Source organism: Felis catus, chromosome B3 (genome assembly GCF_018350175.1).
Source record: "Felis catus isolate Fca126 chromosome B3, F.catus_Fca126_mat1.0, whole genome shotgun sequence".
In the NCBI taxonomy this organism is placed as follows: domain Eukaryota; kingdom Metazoa; phylum Chordata; class Mammalia; order Carnivora; family Felidae; genus Felis; species Felis catus.
In genome coordinates this window covers 100,507,483-100,527,583 of record NC_058373.1, presented here as the reverse complement: position 1 = coordinate 100,527,583, position 20,101 = coordinate 100,507,483, and the positions used below count along the sequence as shown (strand labels likewise).

The 20,101-nt window shown below is 36.7% G+C and overlaps 1 protein-coding gene across 10 annotated transcripts in view; it reads left to right on the top strand.

The window, feature by feature from the left end:
* Positions 1-20,101, top strand: part of DDHD1 (DDHD domain containing 1) — a 109,473-nt gene that overhangs the window by 73,565 nt on the left and 15,807 nt on the right. For all 10 annotated transcript variants that reach the window (XM_045059930.1, XM_023255698.2, XM_045059925.1 and 7 more), the window contains 3 exons: positions 4,295-4,401; positions 12,205-12,467; positions 15,655-15,730. In XM_045059930.1, coding sequence (XP_044915865.1) covers positions 4,295-4,401; positions 12,205-12,467; positions 15,655-15,730 — 446 coding nt within the window. The remainder of the gene's footprint in view (positions 1-4,294; positions 4,402-12,204; positions 12,468-15,654; positions 15,731-20,101) is intronic.

Here is a 20,101-nt window from a genome sequence, read left to right as displayed (position 1 = left end):
GCTAAAAACATTTCTTTTAAATCAGGAATAAGCTAAGGATGTCTATTCTTATAACAGCGCCTCAACTGGAAGGCGTAACCAGTCAATAAGATAAGGAAAAGAAATAATAGTTTTAAGGAATGGAAAAGATCTGTTTTCCTTTGCGGGTCTTATGGTTGTATACACAGAATACACAAAAGAATTTGCAGAAAAAATGAAATTAATAAGATAGTTTACAAGGCTGTGAAATAAAAGCTCTATATGTGAAAACAGCTGCATTTCTATATCCCAGCAGACTATTTGAAATAGCATAACAATATAAGGTTCCTAGAAATCTCATAAAATATGTATATTTATATTTAAAATGAAAAAAACTGTTAAAAGATATTCAGTACAGCTTAAATATGTACAACGATCATTTTCATAGATTGGATGATTCAGTATCCTAGAGATGTTAATTCTCCCAAACTAACCTATAGATTCCATGCAATGCCAATCAAAATCCCAGTAGAGTTTCACAAAACTCAACAAGCTGATCCTAAAATTATTGTAGAAGATCAAAGGCCCAAAAGTAGCAAGATACAGAACAAGAGGATAGAGAGGGTGTCATGTCCTGGTAGATAACAGAACTATTTTTCTACTTTTGTATTTAAGACAATTTAGATTGGCAGAAGGGTAAGCCGACAGATCAGTGCACCAGACTAGATACCCCTAGTTTGTGCTTAGGATCTGCGTTTAGTTTGCAAACCTGATGTATGACAGAGACGGCCTTGGAGATCACTGGTAAAGGGTGGCCTGTTCCATAAATGGTGCTTGGTAACCAGTTATCCTATGGGGGAAAAAAATGAAAATGATCCCTACCTCACATTTCAGATAGATCAAACACATAATTTATGAAAGCTAAGACTTTAAAATGTATTAGAAAAAATATATGGGAGAATATGTTGGGTTTTTTTCATTTTTTTTTTTTTGACATTTATTTATTTTTGAGACAGAGACATAGCATGAACGGGGGAGGGTCAGAGAGAGAGGGAGACACAGAATCCAAAGCAGCCTCCGGGCTCTGAGCGGTCAGCACAGAGCCCGACACGGGGCTCGAACTCACGAACAGTGAGATCATGACCTGAGCTGAAGTCAGACGCTCAACCGACTGAGCCACCCAGGCGCCCCGAGAATGTGTTCTTAAAACACAAAAACACAACTATAAAGTAGCATGGATAAATTTGATTAGATTGAAATTAAGAACTTCTTTTTCTCAAAACATACCATTAAAAGTAAGGCAAGCCACAAATGGAAAAGATGTTGCAACAGAACAACAGATATAACTACCAAAGCTTTAATATCCAGAATAAAGAACAAGAAACTCAAATGGATATTGATAGGCAGATGCGCTCACACACACACACACACACGTGGATATATATGTGTGTGTGTGTGTATTTTAAATACATATTTTTATATAATAAAAAAGTGCATCCCTCTAGTAATCAAGGACATGCAATTTAAAACTACAATGAAATATCTTTATAAACACCCATCAGGCAAAAATTTAAGAAAGTGACAGTACCAAATATTGATAAGGATGTTCAGCATTGACATTTATCATTGACTATTGGTGGGAGTATGAATTGGTGCAATCACTTTGGAAGATGGCTTGACATATTCTTATCTTGTTGAATGTGCATGTGCCCTGTGACTGCAGTTTCACCCCTCGGTGTATATATCCTAAAGAAACTCCCATACATGTGCACCAGGAGACATTTACAGTGTTATACAGGAGTCTATAACAGTGTTATTAGGAGCATAAGTTATATTAGCAAAAAACTAAAAATAACTCAGATGTCTTTCAAAGGAAAATGGGTACATTGTTATGTGTGTAGTGCTGTACAACAGTGAAAATGAGGGGATTACAGCTATCTGGCTCAACATCAGTGAATCTCAGAAACATAGTATTCGGGGTGAAACAAACAATGGACAGTAAGTTAATTTATATAGTGTTCCGAAACAGACAAAATGAAATAAAATATTTAGTCTCTGGCACATAGTAAATGCTACAGAATTGGCTACAATTATTAATGAACATGTAGGAAATCTGTAAAGAAAAGTAAGGAGTGTAATCAACACAAACTTATTTTATTTCATTTTATTGTATTTTTAGAGAAAGAGCATGTGAGCTGGGGGAAGGGCAGAGGGAAAGAGAGAGTCTTTAAGCAAGCTGTTCACTCAGCGCAGAACCCAACACAGGGCTCGATCCCGTGACCCTGGGGTCATGACCTTAGCCAAAATCAAGAGTCAGACACTCAACCAACTGAGCCACCCAGGTGGCTCAACACAAACTTCTTATTGGTGGTTATTTTGAGAGGAAGGGGCATTTGATCATTTAGGGATATACTGTGGGTTTTAGAAGTACTGGCAATATTCTTAAGCTAGGTGGCAGAAACATGTTTTCCCATATATAAATTACTCTTTCAGTTGCACAAAAATATTAAATATCTTCTTCATATGCATGTGTATTGCCCAGTACGAACTTTTTTTGGAAATGCATTAAAATGACATTTAAACTTTTCATATCAGCACAGTAGTCACATCTTTCACTTTTACAATTTAAAAATGGGCACAGGCTGTCAAATATACCTATTTGACATAGGTATATGTCATAACATATGGTTATGTTATGTATATATTAACATGACATAAAGGTGCAATCCATATCCTTTATGTCTTTGAAAAGACTTCTGGCTTTTGCCTGAATCCTTGTCTTCCAGTCATTATTAGATTGTATTAAAGTAGGGAATAAATAAAAATCAATGCAGTGAGAAACTGGAAGATAAAAATATAAGCCTTCTGCTGCCCACCTTGCGCTTTCATATTATGATATTCATCCAGGTATAGTGATTCTTTATATTTCTATAAGAAGTGCAAAGTTTTCTTCACTTTGTTAGGCATTTAATAGAATAATCTTCCCAAAGTAGAATTTCCACAAGTTAGCTGTAATTGCACTACAATTTATGTAACTTTTTTTTTTTAATAAATTATCCCAACTTAATCTTGTTTATTGCGGAGGCCCGTTGCTGATTTGCCTTTGTGCATATTTGTAATTTGGCAGCTCCTGCCCACAGCACCTTTGGTTCACTGAAGATAAATACATGTACAGTGTAGGCAAACTTTTTAATTGTTGCTGGTTTGTCACCAGTGGCTCTAGGCATTCCATATGGGTATTGCCAGGCCAAGGTGCGGAGGCCAAAGAAGGAGAAGAGAAAGGAAACAGGAAAAGAGGTATAGAAAGAGTGAGGTCATGTCTCTTAACACTTGTTACAAGAATAGAGATGGCCTGGTTTTGCTCTGGGTACCTCTGAATGTCATGCAAAAGCCAGTACATAGGAAAAAATGGTAAATCTTTATAGATTTGATAATGGTTTTCATCCTTAATGTTCCTTTTCTTCCCACGTCCCCTTTTGTCTTTTACTGGTTTTTTCACCGGGGGGGGGGGGGGATAAGTGGGGGCAGGGGATTGCAACATTTTGCAAGAAAGGAAAGTTCATTAGATCCAAAGCTACTCTTGAATATTTTTCTTTGAGACTTTTTTTTTTAATCAACATACAGTGCAATATTGGTTTCAGGAGCAGAATTCAGTGATTCACCACTTACATACAACTCCCTGCTCTCATCACAATAAGTGCCCTTCTTAATACTCATCACCCATCTAGCCCATCTCCCATCCACCTCCCTCCATCAACCCTCAGTTTGTTTTTGTTAAGAGTATCTTGAGGTTTGTTTCCCTCTCTTCTTTTTCCTCCTTTCCCATATGCTCATTTGTTTTGTTTCTTAAATTCCACATATGAGTGAAATCATATGGTATTTGTCTTTCTCTGATTGACTTATTTCACTTAGCATGATACATTCTAGCTCCATCCACATCGTTACAAATGGCAAGATTTCATTCTTTTGATGGCTGAGTAATATGCCATTGTATATGTCTACCTCATCTTCTTTGTCCACTCATCAGTCAGTGGACATTTGAGCTCTCTCCATAGTTAGGCTATTGTTGATAACGCTGCTATAAACAGTGGGGTGTATATACCCCTTTGAATCTGTATTTTTGTATCCTTTGGGTAAATACCTAATAGTGCAGTTACTGGATTGTAGGGTAGTTCTATTTTTGGTTTTTTGAGGAAATTCCATACTGTTCTCCAAACCACTCTTGAACACTTAAACATGAACTTAAAGACTTACTGTTTCAGAGAATGTAATTTTTTTCATATTTTTCCCTAAAACAAAGATCTTCTGTAAATTTTTTTTTTTTTTTAATTTGTAGACACTGTTGATTCCATTACTCCTGACAAAGTACGCGGTTTAAGGGATATGTTGAACAGCAGTGCAATGGACATAATGTATTATACTAGCCCACTTTATAGAGATGAAGTAAGTATCATGATTGTCTTGTTGCTGTTGGGTATCTTTTAGAGTGTTAGTGCATGTGTCCTGAATTTGAAATTTTTATGCACTTTTTTTTTTTTTTACAAGCAAATGAGCACTTACAGGAATCCATTAATCTACAAATAGCCTGTATTAGTGAATTTGATTGTCTTCAACACATTGGGAAGCCCTTAATACCTGAAAGTAATAGATAGGTTAGAAAATAGCTCTTTGAAAAATATCACTTTTCATAAATCTGATTAATTGTATCTATAATTATTATGCTCACAAAAGAGTTTTAGACATTTAGAAATTTCCTTCAAGTTTTTTGTGTGTAATAGACTTGCTTTTATTGTGTCATTTGCATGTGGATTCATTTAGTTCTTAAATAGTAATGTTGCTTATGCATCACAAAAATAACCCTGAGAGGTATAAGAGTAAAAGTTTATTCAGAGGGATGAGAGATCCTCTACTGAATACATTTTGTCACTTTATTGATATGAGAAAAAGAATTGTTTCATAGGAATAACCTTGTTAATTACCTAGCTTGTGTTAGCTTGTCTAATCCTCATTAAAACCCTATGAGGTAGATATAATTAATATCTTCATTTGAAAGACGAGAAAACGGGTACAAGGAGTAGTTACTAGTACAGCTCTCTGTGCTGCTCCAAGCCAATTCATTTCTGATTTTGTTCATTCAGAGCCATTCCTGATTCATTCAGGATATCCCTTGCACATCTACAGAAATATGTTTGGTTAATCGCCGAAGAACCTCCTTGTCTTTGGGCTGCCATCCCCTTAGGATTTTTCGCCATTCCTCTTTCTGGATCCCCTCTTTCTGTATCCCCTGTATCTCTACCAGTACAGAGTAGTCTGCCACGATCTGATAACAGTAAAAGAAACTATTCTGGACCTCATTCTAACCCAACAAGGAAGGCCTGATTCATGAAGTACAGAATTTACCTGTTGGTAGTCCTTTATAGTATATGGTGAGTGTTGTTAAATATGTCCTAAAGGTTAAGAAATTGAGTTATAGTATTGCAAGTGAAACTAGTTAGTGGGGAAAAAAAGGAAAGAGGATGGCTGAAAGCATATAACACACACACACACACACACACACACACACACACACACACTCAGATGCCATGGGTATACCTTATACACACAGATATATGGTTGGTAGTATTCCTAAGAAGGTATCCAGAATGTTTAAGGGTAAAATGTGCTGAGGCATGTCCCCCAAAACTAATAATAAGAGTTTTGTAAAAAGATTTAGGTTGACATTGATAACAAGAAAAACTAGAAAAAGTATCAGACTCAAAGCTCTGAACGTTAGTTAGTGATGATGGAGAAAGTAGTCACTTTCTAATTTACACTTACACCTTCAAAAATAGTTACCCTTTGAATGGAGTTTAGTAAAACAGATATTCGGTAGAAAGAGGGAACTGATGACTGAAATAAATGGAGAACACTCAGCGTTTTAAATTAGTCTGTCCTTTAATCCAGTTGAATTTTGCAGAAAAGCTCTAAAGAACTTGTGGCTGAGTTTCACCAGTCCTGAGCAATGTTTCCCAAACATCCTTAAGTAGAACAGTTACTTGGGGTACTCATTAAAAATACAGCCGACAAACAGCCTCATGGGGCTCATTGGAATTGAGGGTATTAATGTGAATTAGTGATTTTGAACATATTGGGATATGTAGAGATATCTATATATTTAAGTGGATATATGTACATATGCATGCAAATATTTCCCACCTGTGTGCATTGAAAGGGCCACAAAGTAAAGACACCCCAATCCAATGAGTACACCTAGCACCCAGACCTTTGTCTCCAATACTGTTAATACCCTCTCAGAAGAACTAGTGTTCCTAAGGGAAATGGCTGATTCCAGGACTGAGGCAGGATTGGTACAGGTCGAAGCTGGAACTGCTTGTCATGACAGAAAGGAAAATGCTTGAAAGAATGATGGGGCAGGTCACAAGGACACAGGAGCCAAATTAAAGAAGCAGATCCCCACTGGCCAAATCTGGAACAATTTGAGCACCAAAATAATTAAGGAATTATCATTACTTATTATTAGGAATTAGGAATAGTTTTAATATAGAATTATAAGGATAATATAAGGAGTTATAAATCACTGCAAAATTCATAATCCATTTCGATTACAAATAGATAAATAAGCGGGGGAGAAAGCTTCTCTGCTTACTGTAAATGCCAAGGGCTTTCTGAAAAATGTGGAGGGCACGCTGGAGGAAAACCCTCATTTTGCACTTGTTGTGGTAGGATCAGATAAAAGAGGCTTGGGCAGGATTCATCAATGGATGCTAAATTGAGGGCATAATTTTGATGAGGAACAGGATATTTGCATAGTCTTAAAGTGTATCCTCACAGACTGCTTATTAGCTAAAAAAAAAAAGAACAGATATACAGTAGAGAAATTAGTCAGTACCTTTACTGGGTGTTACTGAGGGACACTCAGAGGATACAGCATCATTTATGCAGTACTCCAATCATTAGGAAACCTCAGGCAAACACAAAATAAGGAAGTTCAAATAAAGTAGGAATGGGACTATGTCCTTTTTAAATGTAAATATCATGAAAGGCAAAGAATCCTTATGGAAAATGTTCCAGATTAAAGGAGGCTAAAGAGACATGGTGGCTAAAGACAGCATCTCATCCTAGACTATAACTTGTACTGGCTGGGGGAAAATGCTGCAAAGTGTATTATTATTAAATCATCTGACAGAATGTGAATGGTAGATCAGATTAGTTGAAATGTTATATCAAAGTAAATTTATTTTTTTAAGTTTATTTATTTATTTTGAGATAGAGCCGAGGAGGGGCAGAGAGAGAGAGGGGAAGAGAGAATCCCAAGCAGGCTCTGAGCTATCAGCACAGAGCCCAGTGTGGGGCTCAGTCTCACAAACCATGAAATCATGACCTGAGCCAAGAACAAGAGCAGATACTTAACCAACTGAGCCACCCAGGTTCCCCTCAAAGTAAGTTTATGAAGTTGATTGCTACACTCTGAGTATGGAAGAGAATATTCCTAGTCTTAGGAAATACACCCTGGAGTATTTAGAGATGAAGGACAATGACGTAATATATCCTCACATGGTTTGCAAAACCACGTGGTTCACAAAAAAATGTATGCACATGTGTGTGCTACAAAAACAAACAGAAGGAATGATAAAGCAAACAGGATAAGATGCTAGCAATAGGTAAATCTTGGGTAAAGGATTTATGGATGATCTTTATCCTTTTTTTTCTTTTTTTGCCACATTTGATAAATTTGAAATTATTTCCAGGTAGAAAGTTAAAAAAAGGAAACAAAAAAAAAAATGGTTTCCAAAGTCCCCTCCCTGGAGATTCTGATTCAGAGGGTCTGACATAGAGCTTATGAATTTGTGTTAAAACAGTTCCCCAAGTGGTACCATCAGGGAAATTTGGGAAACCTTGCTTAAGGTATCATGAAGAACAAAGGAAAACTCTGTGAGAAGCAGGCCAAAATTGTTCTTAATTTTAAAAAAAAGAAAGCAGATTCTGCAAATCAAAGCCCATTTAGCACAAGGTTGACATTAGCCAATATTCTAGAATAAATTATTTTTAAGCAGTTTGTGTTTCCTTAGGGATAAATAACAGTGATAATCTTAATGATTATCTCATGCCTGGTGAATGAACCTTGTTTGGTTTATTTGATAGGCATATGAAAGAGCTTTTTTTTCCCTTCCTCTCAGCCTTTGGGGTTAAATGGATGCACAGTCAAAAACTGCCACTTAACTAGCTATGTGACCTTAGATCAAATTTCTCACTTTCTCAGCTTCCTCACTTATAAAATGGACACAAGATACATACCTGATAAAGGTCATCATGAAGATTAAAGGTGTAATGTATATAAAGTTCCCAGTACAATTCTCAAGTTGTGATTAATTATATATCTGTCTTTATGTATTTCAAGGGTTCCCATTTAAGAAAAAAAAAAAAAGAATAGACTTACTCTGTTAACTCTAGAAAGTGAATAAAGATCAGTGATAGAAAATATGGAAAGGAACATGTTTGTTTACTAATGAAGAACTTTTTAAGTAACTAAAGCTGCTTTAAAAAAAATAGAAATGTCTCAAGGAAAAAAATTGTAAGTAATGTGATAGATTTTAAACTTTTTTTTAACATTTATTTTTGGAGACATAGACAGAATACTAGTGGGGGAGGGGCAGAGAAAAGGAGACACAGAATCTGAAGCAGGCTCCAGGCTCCAAGCTGTCAGCACAGAGCCTGACGTGGGGCTTGAACCCACGAACCGTGAAATCATGACCTGAGCCGAAGTCGGGCACTTAACCAACTGAACCACCCAGGTGTCCCTGATAGATTTTAAACCTGAGGGGTGCCTGGGTGGCTCAGTCAGTTGGGCATCCGACTTCAGCTCAGGTCATGACCTTGCAGTTTGTGGTTTCGAGCTCCACATCAGGCTCTGTGCAGACAGCTCAGAGCCTGAAGCCTACTTCAGATTCCGTGTCTCCGTCTCTCTCTGCCCTTAACCCTGCTCATGCTCTGTCTCTCTCTCTCTCAAAAATAAATAAACATCAAAAAAAAACTTAAGACTTATTTATAGTGACCTTTTGTAATATGTACATGTATCAAATCATTATGTTATATACCTTAAGCTTATACAATATTGCATGTCAATTCTATCACAATAAACTGGAAAAAAGTTTTCAAAAACTAGAAGTGTCCACTTTAGAGTGGAGATCCTCCCTGGGATAGATGGTGAGTGACTTATCAGGGATGCCACTGAGGGGACTCCTACCTTCAGAGCAGTTTAAATTAGATCATCTCTTAGTTCCCTTTTCACGGGAGATTGTGAGAGATGCTCATGGGAGGGACCTAATTAGTGATTGCACCAATAGTCATTAGAAAACCATGCTTCAGGAAAGAGTTTTGTGTATCAATTACTACTTCTCAGGTTATACTATCCAAGGACCAATTAAAAAAAAAAAAGGAAACTAATCCAGACTTCAGAGACATCATCAGAGACCATTTGGCCCTTACTTTGACCCTGAATAAACTATCATGAAAAATCCAGAGAGAAATATATATCTTATGTACATCTGAACTCTCTTCTCAATGACTTTTAAAAGTGAAAAATTACAAAGAGAATGGTCATGGCCATATCATTAAAATTTCCTGAAGCAGAGAGAAGAACAAAGGACTAATCATATTTTTCAGTCAGACTATATATGTGTGGATTCTCTCTTGAAACTGCTGGCTTTTTCTTTTTGGGTTGATTTTCTTAATACATTTTAACTTGTAAGCAGCAGTTATGAGAATTAAAAACTCTTAAGCTTTTGAAAAGCCATCCGTTGCCTACTGTGTTAAAGGTTAGCTGACTTGATTAGATAATATTGTAGAACTAATAAAATTAATACCATAGGGTATATCATTAATCTTGGTTCATATGTCTCAAATGAATATACTTGGTCACTAAGAGATCATAGCTGGGAGAATGTTAATTGGATCAGTGAAGAAAGGGGGAGAAGAAAAAAACCCTAATTAGAGTAGACTTTTTGGACACATCATAGAGGTGGATTTCTCCTTTTGCTGCTGACTGGATGATTTATAAAAGCATTTAAACACAACTGTTTAAAACTTTGCTTTCAAAATCATAATGTTTTGGAACACAAACATTCCCGTGTATGTAAACTATAGGAAAAGATTAAAATTGCTACCATATCTAGATGTTCTAATAAGGAAACACAAAGACCACTTCTATTCAAGTATATGATTATTAGAACAGATGAAAGATGAAAGCATCAGCTCTTCAGAATTGTCCATTCCCTGTTTCATTTCACGGTGAAACATTTTAAGGTCAAATAACTTTCTCTGCCTCAGATAGTTACACTTGTTTTTAGTTACGCATATATGATTGCTGAAACATTGGGTATAGTGAGAAATGCTTTAAATTTTTTGATATGAAATAGGTTATTCACTGGTAGAGATACTGATAGATCTTTTTATTTTAATGGGGGGATGGTATTTTAAAAACAAAAGGATTGGGTACCTTTTGTCAGAATACTTAAGGATATATCTTTTAGTGTTTCTAGACTTGCCTGGGGTGAGGCTTAAAATCAAGGGCTTCAAATGTAAAAACTATTAACAAATGTTGCTTTTGAAGGAATTTTATTTCATCTAAACATTAGCTTTTTCTGTACCTCCTATCATCTAGATTGTAAATCAAGAAAATTACAAGTTTTAAGGGTTACTTGGTATTATCAAAGCCAAGTCCAAAGCATTACATTATAGCCCCCTTTGAGGAGAGCCCTATAAATTTCATATCACACTGCATACTCCTTAAACTATATTGACTGGAATTACCTACAACCCATGTCTTAGAAGGGTTTTATATGTGTTTGCCACTAAGGCAGTAGTTCTTAAAATGTGGTGCCCAGAACTGCTCAGATACTTGAGAATGGAGCCTAGCAATCTGTATTTAACAAGCCCTCCACATGATGCTGGTGCACTTTGCTGGAGCTGGCTTTTCCCAAGACAGAAATTAAAACAACCAGTTAAAGTAAAGCCTTTGCATTTGTCCCTAGAGAAAAGACAGCACATAGTGGCAACTCCTCCTCTCCTTCTTTTCCTTCATTGGCTAGATATATTTCATCACACCCAACACATGCTTTCAGTAGCTTTAAGCAGACCTTGGTATTGCATTGTAGAATTCTGCAGTGCCAACAATCAAGAGAGAACATCATGCCTTCATTCATGTCACTGCTGACCCTGCCATGCATGAATGCTCAAATGACTTAGAGGTTAATATCAGCAGGTAAAACATGTTCAGTAAAATCTAATAGAGGGTAGTGGCCTCTTGAGACAAAATAATAAAACTGAAAATGGAAGCAACACATAATGAATATTTGTATGTCAGAGTACCAGCTGGCATAGTAAGTACTGAAATGAGAAATTAAGTTAATATCAAGCAGGAAATTTATAATCAAAAAGTAGCAAGCAACGATAGGAAGAGGAGAGGACTACCTTACAACTGTCGAGGGCCCAGTATGGGTTTGAGTAACATTTTTCTGACTTTATGGAATATTTCAGTTAATATTTGTTAGAGCTAAATTTCAAAGTAGTTTTACAAAGAAAAAATGACTTAAGATACTTCCCACATTGATAACCTTAAGCCTTAAAAAAAAACCCGCTTTCCATCCACATAAAAAAACTTTTTACTCGTATCTATATTGCCAGCTCAATGGGAATTTTGGAATTTCAAGTGGATCAACATTAGTTTTTTTTTCAATCATACAATGGCCTTTGATTACATTACTCTTGTCTAAACACATAATGTAATATATATAGTACATTAGCACACTTGTTATCATAAACTCAGATATTCTTTTTCTAACATTTACTATAGCTTAAACTATGAGGTGTAAAAATTTAGAATTGCATACGAGTAAGTTGCAATGCAGAAAAAAATTGAAGGGGCTCTTTGGAAATCTTACTGGAATCTGCACGGAATTTTTTTTTTTTTAATCTTTGGAACTGCTGGCTCATATAGTTAGTATAAGGACTGTGAAAGGAGCTAGATGGGTGATATCTGCCTGTATTTTTTAGTGATGATACAGATTACGCATTATGTTTACTTTTCTTCATTTTCCGCAAGGTTTTGAAATACCTGAGTTCATTTTAATAACCTAGGTATATTTGGCCAGTAATGTCTGTGTTTCTTTCTTAATGTATTTGAGTTTGGAGATAAAGTTTATAGCAAAGTCAGTGATTAATATGATAATGTTTTCTTATTTCAAACAGCTAGTTAAAGGCCTTCAGCAAGAGCTGAACCGATTATATTCCCTTTTCTGTTCTCGGAATCCAGACTTTGAAGAAAAAGGGGGTAAAGTCTCAATAGTGTCACATTCCTTGGGATGTGTAATCACTTATGACATAATGACTGGCTGGAATCCAGTTCGACTCTATGAACAGTTGCTACAGAAGGAAGAAGAGTTGCCTGATGAACGATGGATGAGCTATGAAGAACGACATCTACTGGATGAACTCTATATAACAAAGCGACGGTAAAATACCTTAGTCTCTTAAAAGAATTTTAAAAGTCTTCATGGAATTACTGGACTTCTTAGGAGAAACCTGTAAGATTTTCATGATAATATTTGGAGTACGGAGACTATTAGGTAACATGCCTAATCGGCGAGACGAGAGACAATTTTGTTAATTTTCATGCTAATTCCATGCATGTTCCAATAGCATAAAATAAATTGCTTTGTCATCATCTTTTTCCTTCCATCTCTTCTTCAGAATTTGTTAGGAGTGAAATCTAAAACTTATTCCAAGCTGAGTCACTGTGCAGAATCCTTATTGAAAATGTTTACCAGTTTGTAATCCTTTGTAATTTTTACTAATCTTAGAGATGGGCCTTTGCCTTTCTTATTATTCTGAAAATAATTTTAAATCCCTTTTCTCCTTGGCAAATGAATTTTTGGCAGATTTATAATTATTTGATCACTTGTGGCCTTCCTGATACTACCTTATAATTCTTAATTACATTCCTGTCTTCATCTATAGTTACATCCTTTATCTTCCTTGTCCTCTTAATGCATCTCATCGATTCTAATAGAACAGTAAAAAGTCACTCATTTTGATAGTTAACATCATATGAAAACAACCAATGTAGTTGACCAAAAATTTTACTCAGGAAGCCTTGGATTTGTTTTAGTCTCATAAGTAGTTGTCTAAGGGTTTTATTTAAAATATTATTAAGTACCATCGGCTAGATACATATATTTTGTAATGTCAAAATAATTGATAGTTTTGAAAGAAGATATAAGCATGCTTCAGAGCAGCCATTTTTTGTTTTGTTTTGCTTTTTAATTTACCTCCAAGTTAGTTAACATATAGTGCAACAATGATTTCAGGAGCAGATTCCTTAATGCCCCTTACCCATTTAGCCCATCCCCCCTCCCACAACCCCTCTAGTAACCCTCTGTTCTCCATATTTAAGAGTCTCTTGTGTTTTGCCCCCCTTCCTGTTTTTATATTATTTTTGCTTCCCTTCCCTTCCCTTGTGTTCATCTGTTCTGTGTCTTAGAGTCCTCATATGAGTGAAGTCATATATTTGTCTTTCTCTGACTAATTTCGCTTAGCATAATACCCTCTAGTTCATCCATGTAGTTGTAAATGTCAAGATTTCATTCTTTTTGATTGTCGAGTAATACTCCATTGCATATATATATATATGTATGTATGTGTATATGTATATATATATATATATATATATACACACACATATATATATACATACATAGATACATACCACATCTTCTTTATCTATTCATCCATGGATGGACATTTGAGCTCTTTCCATACTTTGGTTATTGTTGATCATGCTGCTATAAACATTGGTGTGCGTATGTCCCTTTGAAACAGCACACCTATATCCCTTGGATAAATACCTAGTAGTGCAGCTGCTGGGTCATAGGGTAGTTCTATTTTTCGTTTTTTGAGGACCCTCCATACTGTTTTCCAGAGTGGCTGCACCAGCTTGCATTCCCACCAACAATGCAAAAGAGATCCTCTTTCTCCCCATCCTCGCCAACATCTGTTGTTGTCTGAGTTGTTGATGTTAGCCATTCTGACAGGTGTAAGGTGGTATCTCGTTGTGGTTTTGATTTGTATTTCCCTGATGATGAGTGATGTGGAGCATTTTTTCATGTGTTGGTTGGCCATCTGGATGTCTTCTTTGGAGAAGTGTCTATTCACATCTTTTGCCCATTTCTTCACTAGATTATTTGTTTTTTGGAAGTTGAGTTTAATAAGTTCTTTATAGATTTTGGATACTAACCCATTCTCCCATTTTGTCGGTTGCCTTTTAGTTTTGCTGATTGTTTCCTTCACTGTGCAGAAGCTTTTTATTTTGATGAGGTCCCAGTAGTTCATTTTTGCTTTTGTTTCCCTTGCCTCTGGAGACATGTTTAGTAAGAAGATGCTGCAGCCAAGATCAAAGAGGTTTTTGCCTGCTTTGTCCTCGAGGATTTTGATGGCTTCCTCTTACATTTAGGTCTTTTATCCATTTTGAGGTTTTTTGTGTTTTTTTTTTAATACTTTATTTTTAAATTTTTTTTTTCAACGTTTATTTATTTTTGGGACAGAGAGAGACAGAGCATGAACGGGGGAGGGGCAGAGAGAGAGGGAGACACAGAATCGGAAACAGGCTCCAGGCTCCGAGCCATCAGCCCAGAGCCTGACGGGGCTCGAACTCATGGACCGCAAGATCGTGACCTGGCTGAAGTCGGACGCTTAACCGACTGCGCCACCCAGGCGCCCCTCCATTTTGAGTTTATTTTCGTGTATGGTATAAGAAAGGGGTCCACCGTGAGTTCGAGCCCCGCGTCGGGCTCTGGGCTGATGGCTCGGAGCCTGGAGCCTGTTTCCGATTCTGTGTCTCCCTCTCTCTCTGCCCCTCCCCCATTCATGCTCTGTCTCTCTCTGTCCCAAAAATAAATAAAAACGTTGAAAAAAAAATTAAAAAAAAAAAAGAAAAAAAGAAAGGGGTCCATATTCATTTTTTTGCATGTCGCTGCCCTGTTTTCCCAGCACCACTTCAGAGCAGCCTTTTAGATATAAAATCCAGTAAAAAGAAAATAATAAACAGGTTTAGAAAATGAGCTGCACCTTTAAAAAAAAAAAAAACAGAACCTTAGTTCCATTATTTATTAAATGTAAGTAGATACAAAACATAATAATGGGAAAAATTTGAAGTAACCCAAATGTTCATCAGCAGAGAAGGATTAATAAACTGTGGTTGATCTGTATGAAGGACAATTATACAGCTGTTACAAAGATTGAAGTAGATCAGGAGGCAATGAAATGAAAAGACCTCCAAGATTCACTATTAAGTGTAGAAAAAAGAAGCATAGAACTGTGTATATGGTGCAAACATTTAGTGTGATTTTTTTTTTTAAGGTCATATAAATGTTTGTATTTGCCTCACATTTCCCTAAAGGATCCTCCCAAAAAGCTGTTAACAACAGCTATTACGAAGAGTAGGGCTACTTTTACTAATCATTTTATAAATGTTTTATAGACTGTAGCAGGTGCATGTATCAAATACTGTCAACAGGGATTAATTTGAGGGATTGGATAATGGCTCATCATTTTCTTCTTTATACTTTAGTGAACTAGTGAGCATCTAATATTTATAAAATTGTGAATATAAATATTAGTACATTATCTCCTACTGCTTCCTAGACTGAGAGAAATAGAAGAACGGCTACATGGATTGAAGGCGTCATCCATGACACAAACACCTGCCTTAAAATTTAAGGTAAGGAAAGAGAGAGATAAGATTTCCATCATTTATCTCAATTTCTTTTCAAACATCATTTGAAGTGTGACAGTAGGATTCAAGTGAAATCTGAATTTTTCTTTCAAATGAATATAAACTGAACACATACTGTGTGTTGGACATTGCTAGTTTTGGGGTTTTACAAGGAAAAGGGTGGACAAGATGGCTCCCCAGCCCTCAGGATCTGTAACACAGCGTTATCGGTACGATTAGTAGCTTATAGAATGATATATACATGAGAGAGAGGTTGTAATTTTGCTTGGAAAGGTTTACAAAGGAATGACATTTGTACTTAATCTCAGTAAAGTGGATATTGCCAAGTGGAGGAAAAGAGAAATGCTATTCTGTGTAAAAGAGAAACAGCACAACAGGGGTGTGAAGGGGTATGACCCCATAGTACCTCCAAGAAACATGAAATAATCTCAAGTAGTGGAAAGAGAAAAATATAGATAGATTTGGGAAATATTTAGTATTTAGAAATAACAAGCCTTAGTAACCAGCTAGTTATGGATGATAAGAAAAATAAGCGGAAGCATATAGTGATGATTTTAGGGATGGATGGAAAGCTTGCTTTCATTCAGTGAGAAGTATATGACAAAAGCACAGGATGGGGTGTATGTGGTTGGTTTGGAGCAGGGTAGGCAAAACAGTTTAGCTAGAATTTACAGGATTTGGGGCAAAGGGGCTGTGGGATAACAGGAAGAGCTAGAAATAAAGAACTTATATTTCATGTGAAGGGTTTTTGAGCATCAGAATGGAGCTGTGGTAAAGTAGTTGTTTAGAAGAATAAAAAATGATAGAGAGATGTCGACCTTGACCTGCCTGTTGGAAAGGACATAGCCTGTAGCTGAACAACAAATAACTCATTTGCAGTGTTAAATGGAGCATGTCATAAGCTCCCTAATACTCATTTCCTTTTGAATGTATACACATATATAGTGTACTATGTCATCTCTTCTTGAAATATCTTTTATCACAAGAACTTAACATACTGCTTAAGTAATGGAATGATGTAGAAAATTTTTTATAAGAATCTATCTCTATGACTTACAATTTTTTTTTTTTCAACTTCCATATTTAAAGGCCATAAGGTTGGGATACCTGGGTGGCTCAGTCGGTTAAACATCCAGCTTTGGCTCAGAGCATGATCTCGTGGTTTGTGAGTTTGGGCCCCGCGTCGGGCTCTGTGCTGACGGCTTGGAGTCTGGAGCCTGCTTCAGATTCTGTGTCTCCCCCTCTCTCTGCCCCTCCCATGCTCATGCTCTGTCTCTCTCTGTCTCTCAATAATGAAATAAACATTAAAAAATATATATTTAAAAGCCATAAGGTAAATTTATGTATTTAAAAAGTATATGAGCATGATCTTTGTAGTGATCCCACCTGGAAGTTGAGTTCCATCTCTACCACCATTTTTTTTTAAGTTTATTTATTTATTTTGAGGGTGGGGGAGGGACTCAGAGAGAGAGGAAGAGAGAGAATCCTAAGCGGTCTCCACACCGTCAGCACAGAATCCAGTGCAAGGCTTGATTTCGTGAACTGTGAGATCATGACCTGAGCCAAAAAAAAGACTTGGATGCTTAACCCACTGAGCCACCCAGGTGCCTCCTTACCACCATTTTTATATATGATCAATATGTTAAATATGCAGAATTGATCTGATAGAAAAAGTAAACTCTTGTATTTCATGTCCTGGATTTTTTTTACTGGAGAGTAGAGTATGATCCACCAAGTATTAGGATCTCAAAATTCAATATTCATATTACTAGAACTTAAACACTATAATTGTGTATTCTTGTAGTATATACTCGTGTAGTCTAATAATATGAATTTTTAATTGTTATTTAATTACTCAGAGGAAAAATACAGAAATCTGAAATTTAAAAAGGACTATCTGATGACTGGCAAATTAATATTTAGAACTCCAGGGATCTAGAAGAAACAGAAGTCTTTCTATGCCTGTTAACCAAAAGATGGGTTTACTTTCAGAGTATAGGTGTTAAGTCTGTTACAGGTGACCACTAAACTTTAAAAACAAAGAAAAACTATTGACAAATATTGGTCTGAAGAGTGGGAAAATTTGGTTGTGATCACGAAACTTGGCCACTAACTGGTTATGTAACATTGGCCAATTATTTAATATCTCTGAATTCGTCTGCTTACTCATCTCTGGAAAAGGTTAGATTAAATGTCCAAAGCTCTTTTTCACCTTGAAAATTCTTTGATGGGTGTAGATTTCACTAAATCAGTCATTACTCTTAGAATAATTCCTTTGTGGGGTGCCTGGGTGGCTCAGTCAATTAAGCATCTGACTTCAGCTCAGGTCATGATCTCGGGTTTGTGACATCAAGCCCCACATTGGGATCTGTGCTGACAGCTCCGAGTCTGGAGCCTGCTTCAGAATCTGTGTCTCCCTACTCGTGCTCTATTTTTCTCTCTATCAAAATAAATAAACATTTTAAAAAAAGAAGAATTCCTTTGTGTGTTTGTCTGTCAAACTGCATACCAATCATAAAGAAAGAAAAGTTGTTTTATAACAATTTAACAAAAATTTATGAAATGCCTGACCAAAGCATAAAGCATTTTTCTAGGATGTACATGTATTTACAGGTATGTATACATCAAGCAGAAAGGATTTACATAGGGGTGCCTGGGTGGTTCATTAAGTTAAGCGACTAACTCTTGATTTCAGCTCAGGTCATGGTCTCAAGGTTCGTGGGTTTGAGCCCACATTGAGCTCTGTAGTGAGCATAGAGCCTGCTTGGGATTGTCTTGCTCCTCTGTCTCTGCCTCTCCCCTGCTCACTTGTGTTCTTTCTCCATCTCTCTCAAAAATAAACTTTAAAGTGTATTTAAAAAAAAAAAAAAAAAAGAAAGGATTGGGGCACCTGGGTGGCTCCATTGGTTGAGCATAGGAGTTTGGCTCGGGTCATGATCTCATGGTTTGTTGCATTCTGGCCCCTTGCTGGGTTTTGTGCTGAGAGCATGGAGCCTGCTTGGGATTCTCTGTCTCCCTCTCTCTCTGCCCCTCCCCCACTCATGCATGCACATGTGCATGCATGCTGTCTCGCTCTCTCTAAGATAAACATAAAAAAAAAGTATTTACTTAAATTTTCTTCTATCTCAACTATATTTTGTATCTTTCCCTATCCTTTATTATTTTAATTATCTTAATCCTTTCAGAAGTTGGTGTTTTCATCTGTGTCACTGTCTATGATGTTTTTTTGTTTTCTTTTTTTTATGTTTATTTGAGAAAGAGCATGCAAAAGGGGGGGGGGGGGTGGGTGCAGAGAGAAAGAGAGAGAGAGAGAAAGAGAATCCCGAGCAGGCTCTATGGTGTCAGTGTAGAGCCAGAGCCCAATGCAGGGCTCAGACCCACGAACCCAGGGCTCAGGACCTAAGCCAAAATCAAGAGTTGGACACTCAACTGACTGAGCCACCCAGACAGCCCAGTTACTATCTACCATTTCAAATGCTTTTTCTTATAGTTTTAATTTAACACAAGTTAATTTTCCTCAGCCTTCAGACATGTCGAAGTTACCCAGTCCTTTAAAAGTAAACAAAAACTTTCTCAAACCTTCTTTAACATGGAGGTACCATTTTCAAAATATATATTCGTTATTTGGGGGAAAAAAGAAGAGTCGCTTCAGATGTAGTGTGGGGAAGAGATTAAAGGGACGTAAAACTGGAGGCAGAGACAAGTATATATAGTTATAGTCCAGATGAAAGACCATGAGGTGAAGTGCAATAACTTCTTAGATGTTGGAGATGAGATGGAATGATGAATTTGGGACGTCTCACCCATCAGGATAATGGGATATATGAGAGAAGTTAGGCGACCTTAAGAGGTAAAGTGTCATGTTCTATATATAATCCAGTGCTGCTGACCACACCAGTTTTCTAGAAGCCCTCTCGAGTGCCTTTCATGTATACTGCATTATCGTGGTTCTCCTTTCCTCCCCTTTTGTAGTCTTACCTCCTTCCTCTGCTAATCAAATGTAGTTCTCGCTAAAGCCCTTCTCCTTTTTTCTTTTTTGTTTTAATTTTTTGTAATGTTTATTTTTGAAGTAGAGAGAGAGACACAGAATCCAAAACAGGCTCCAGGCTCCGGAGCTTTCAGCACAGAGCCCAATGCGGGGCTCAAACTCACCAGCCATGAGATCATGACTTGAGCCGAAGTCAGATGCCCAACTGACTGAGCCACCCAGGCACTCCTCCTTTTTACTCTTAAATGTTTGTTTATTTTGAGAGATATGCACTATGCATATCTATGCACTTCATAAGCCATCTTACCACTTCTCTTGGTTTTACGTGTTACTTCTGTAATGGTGATACATAGAGTTGGGAGATGACA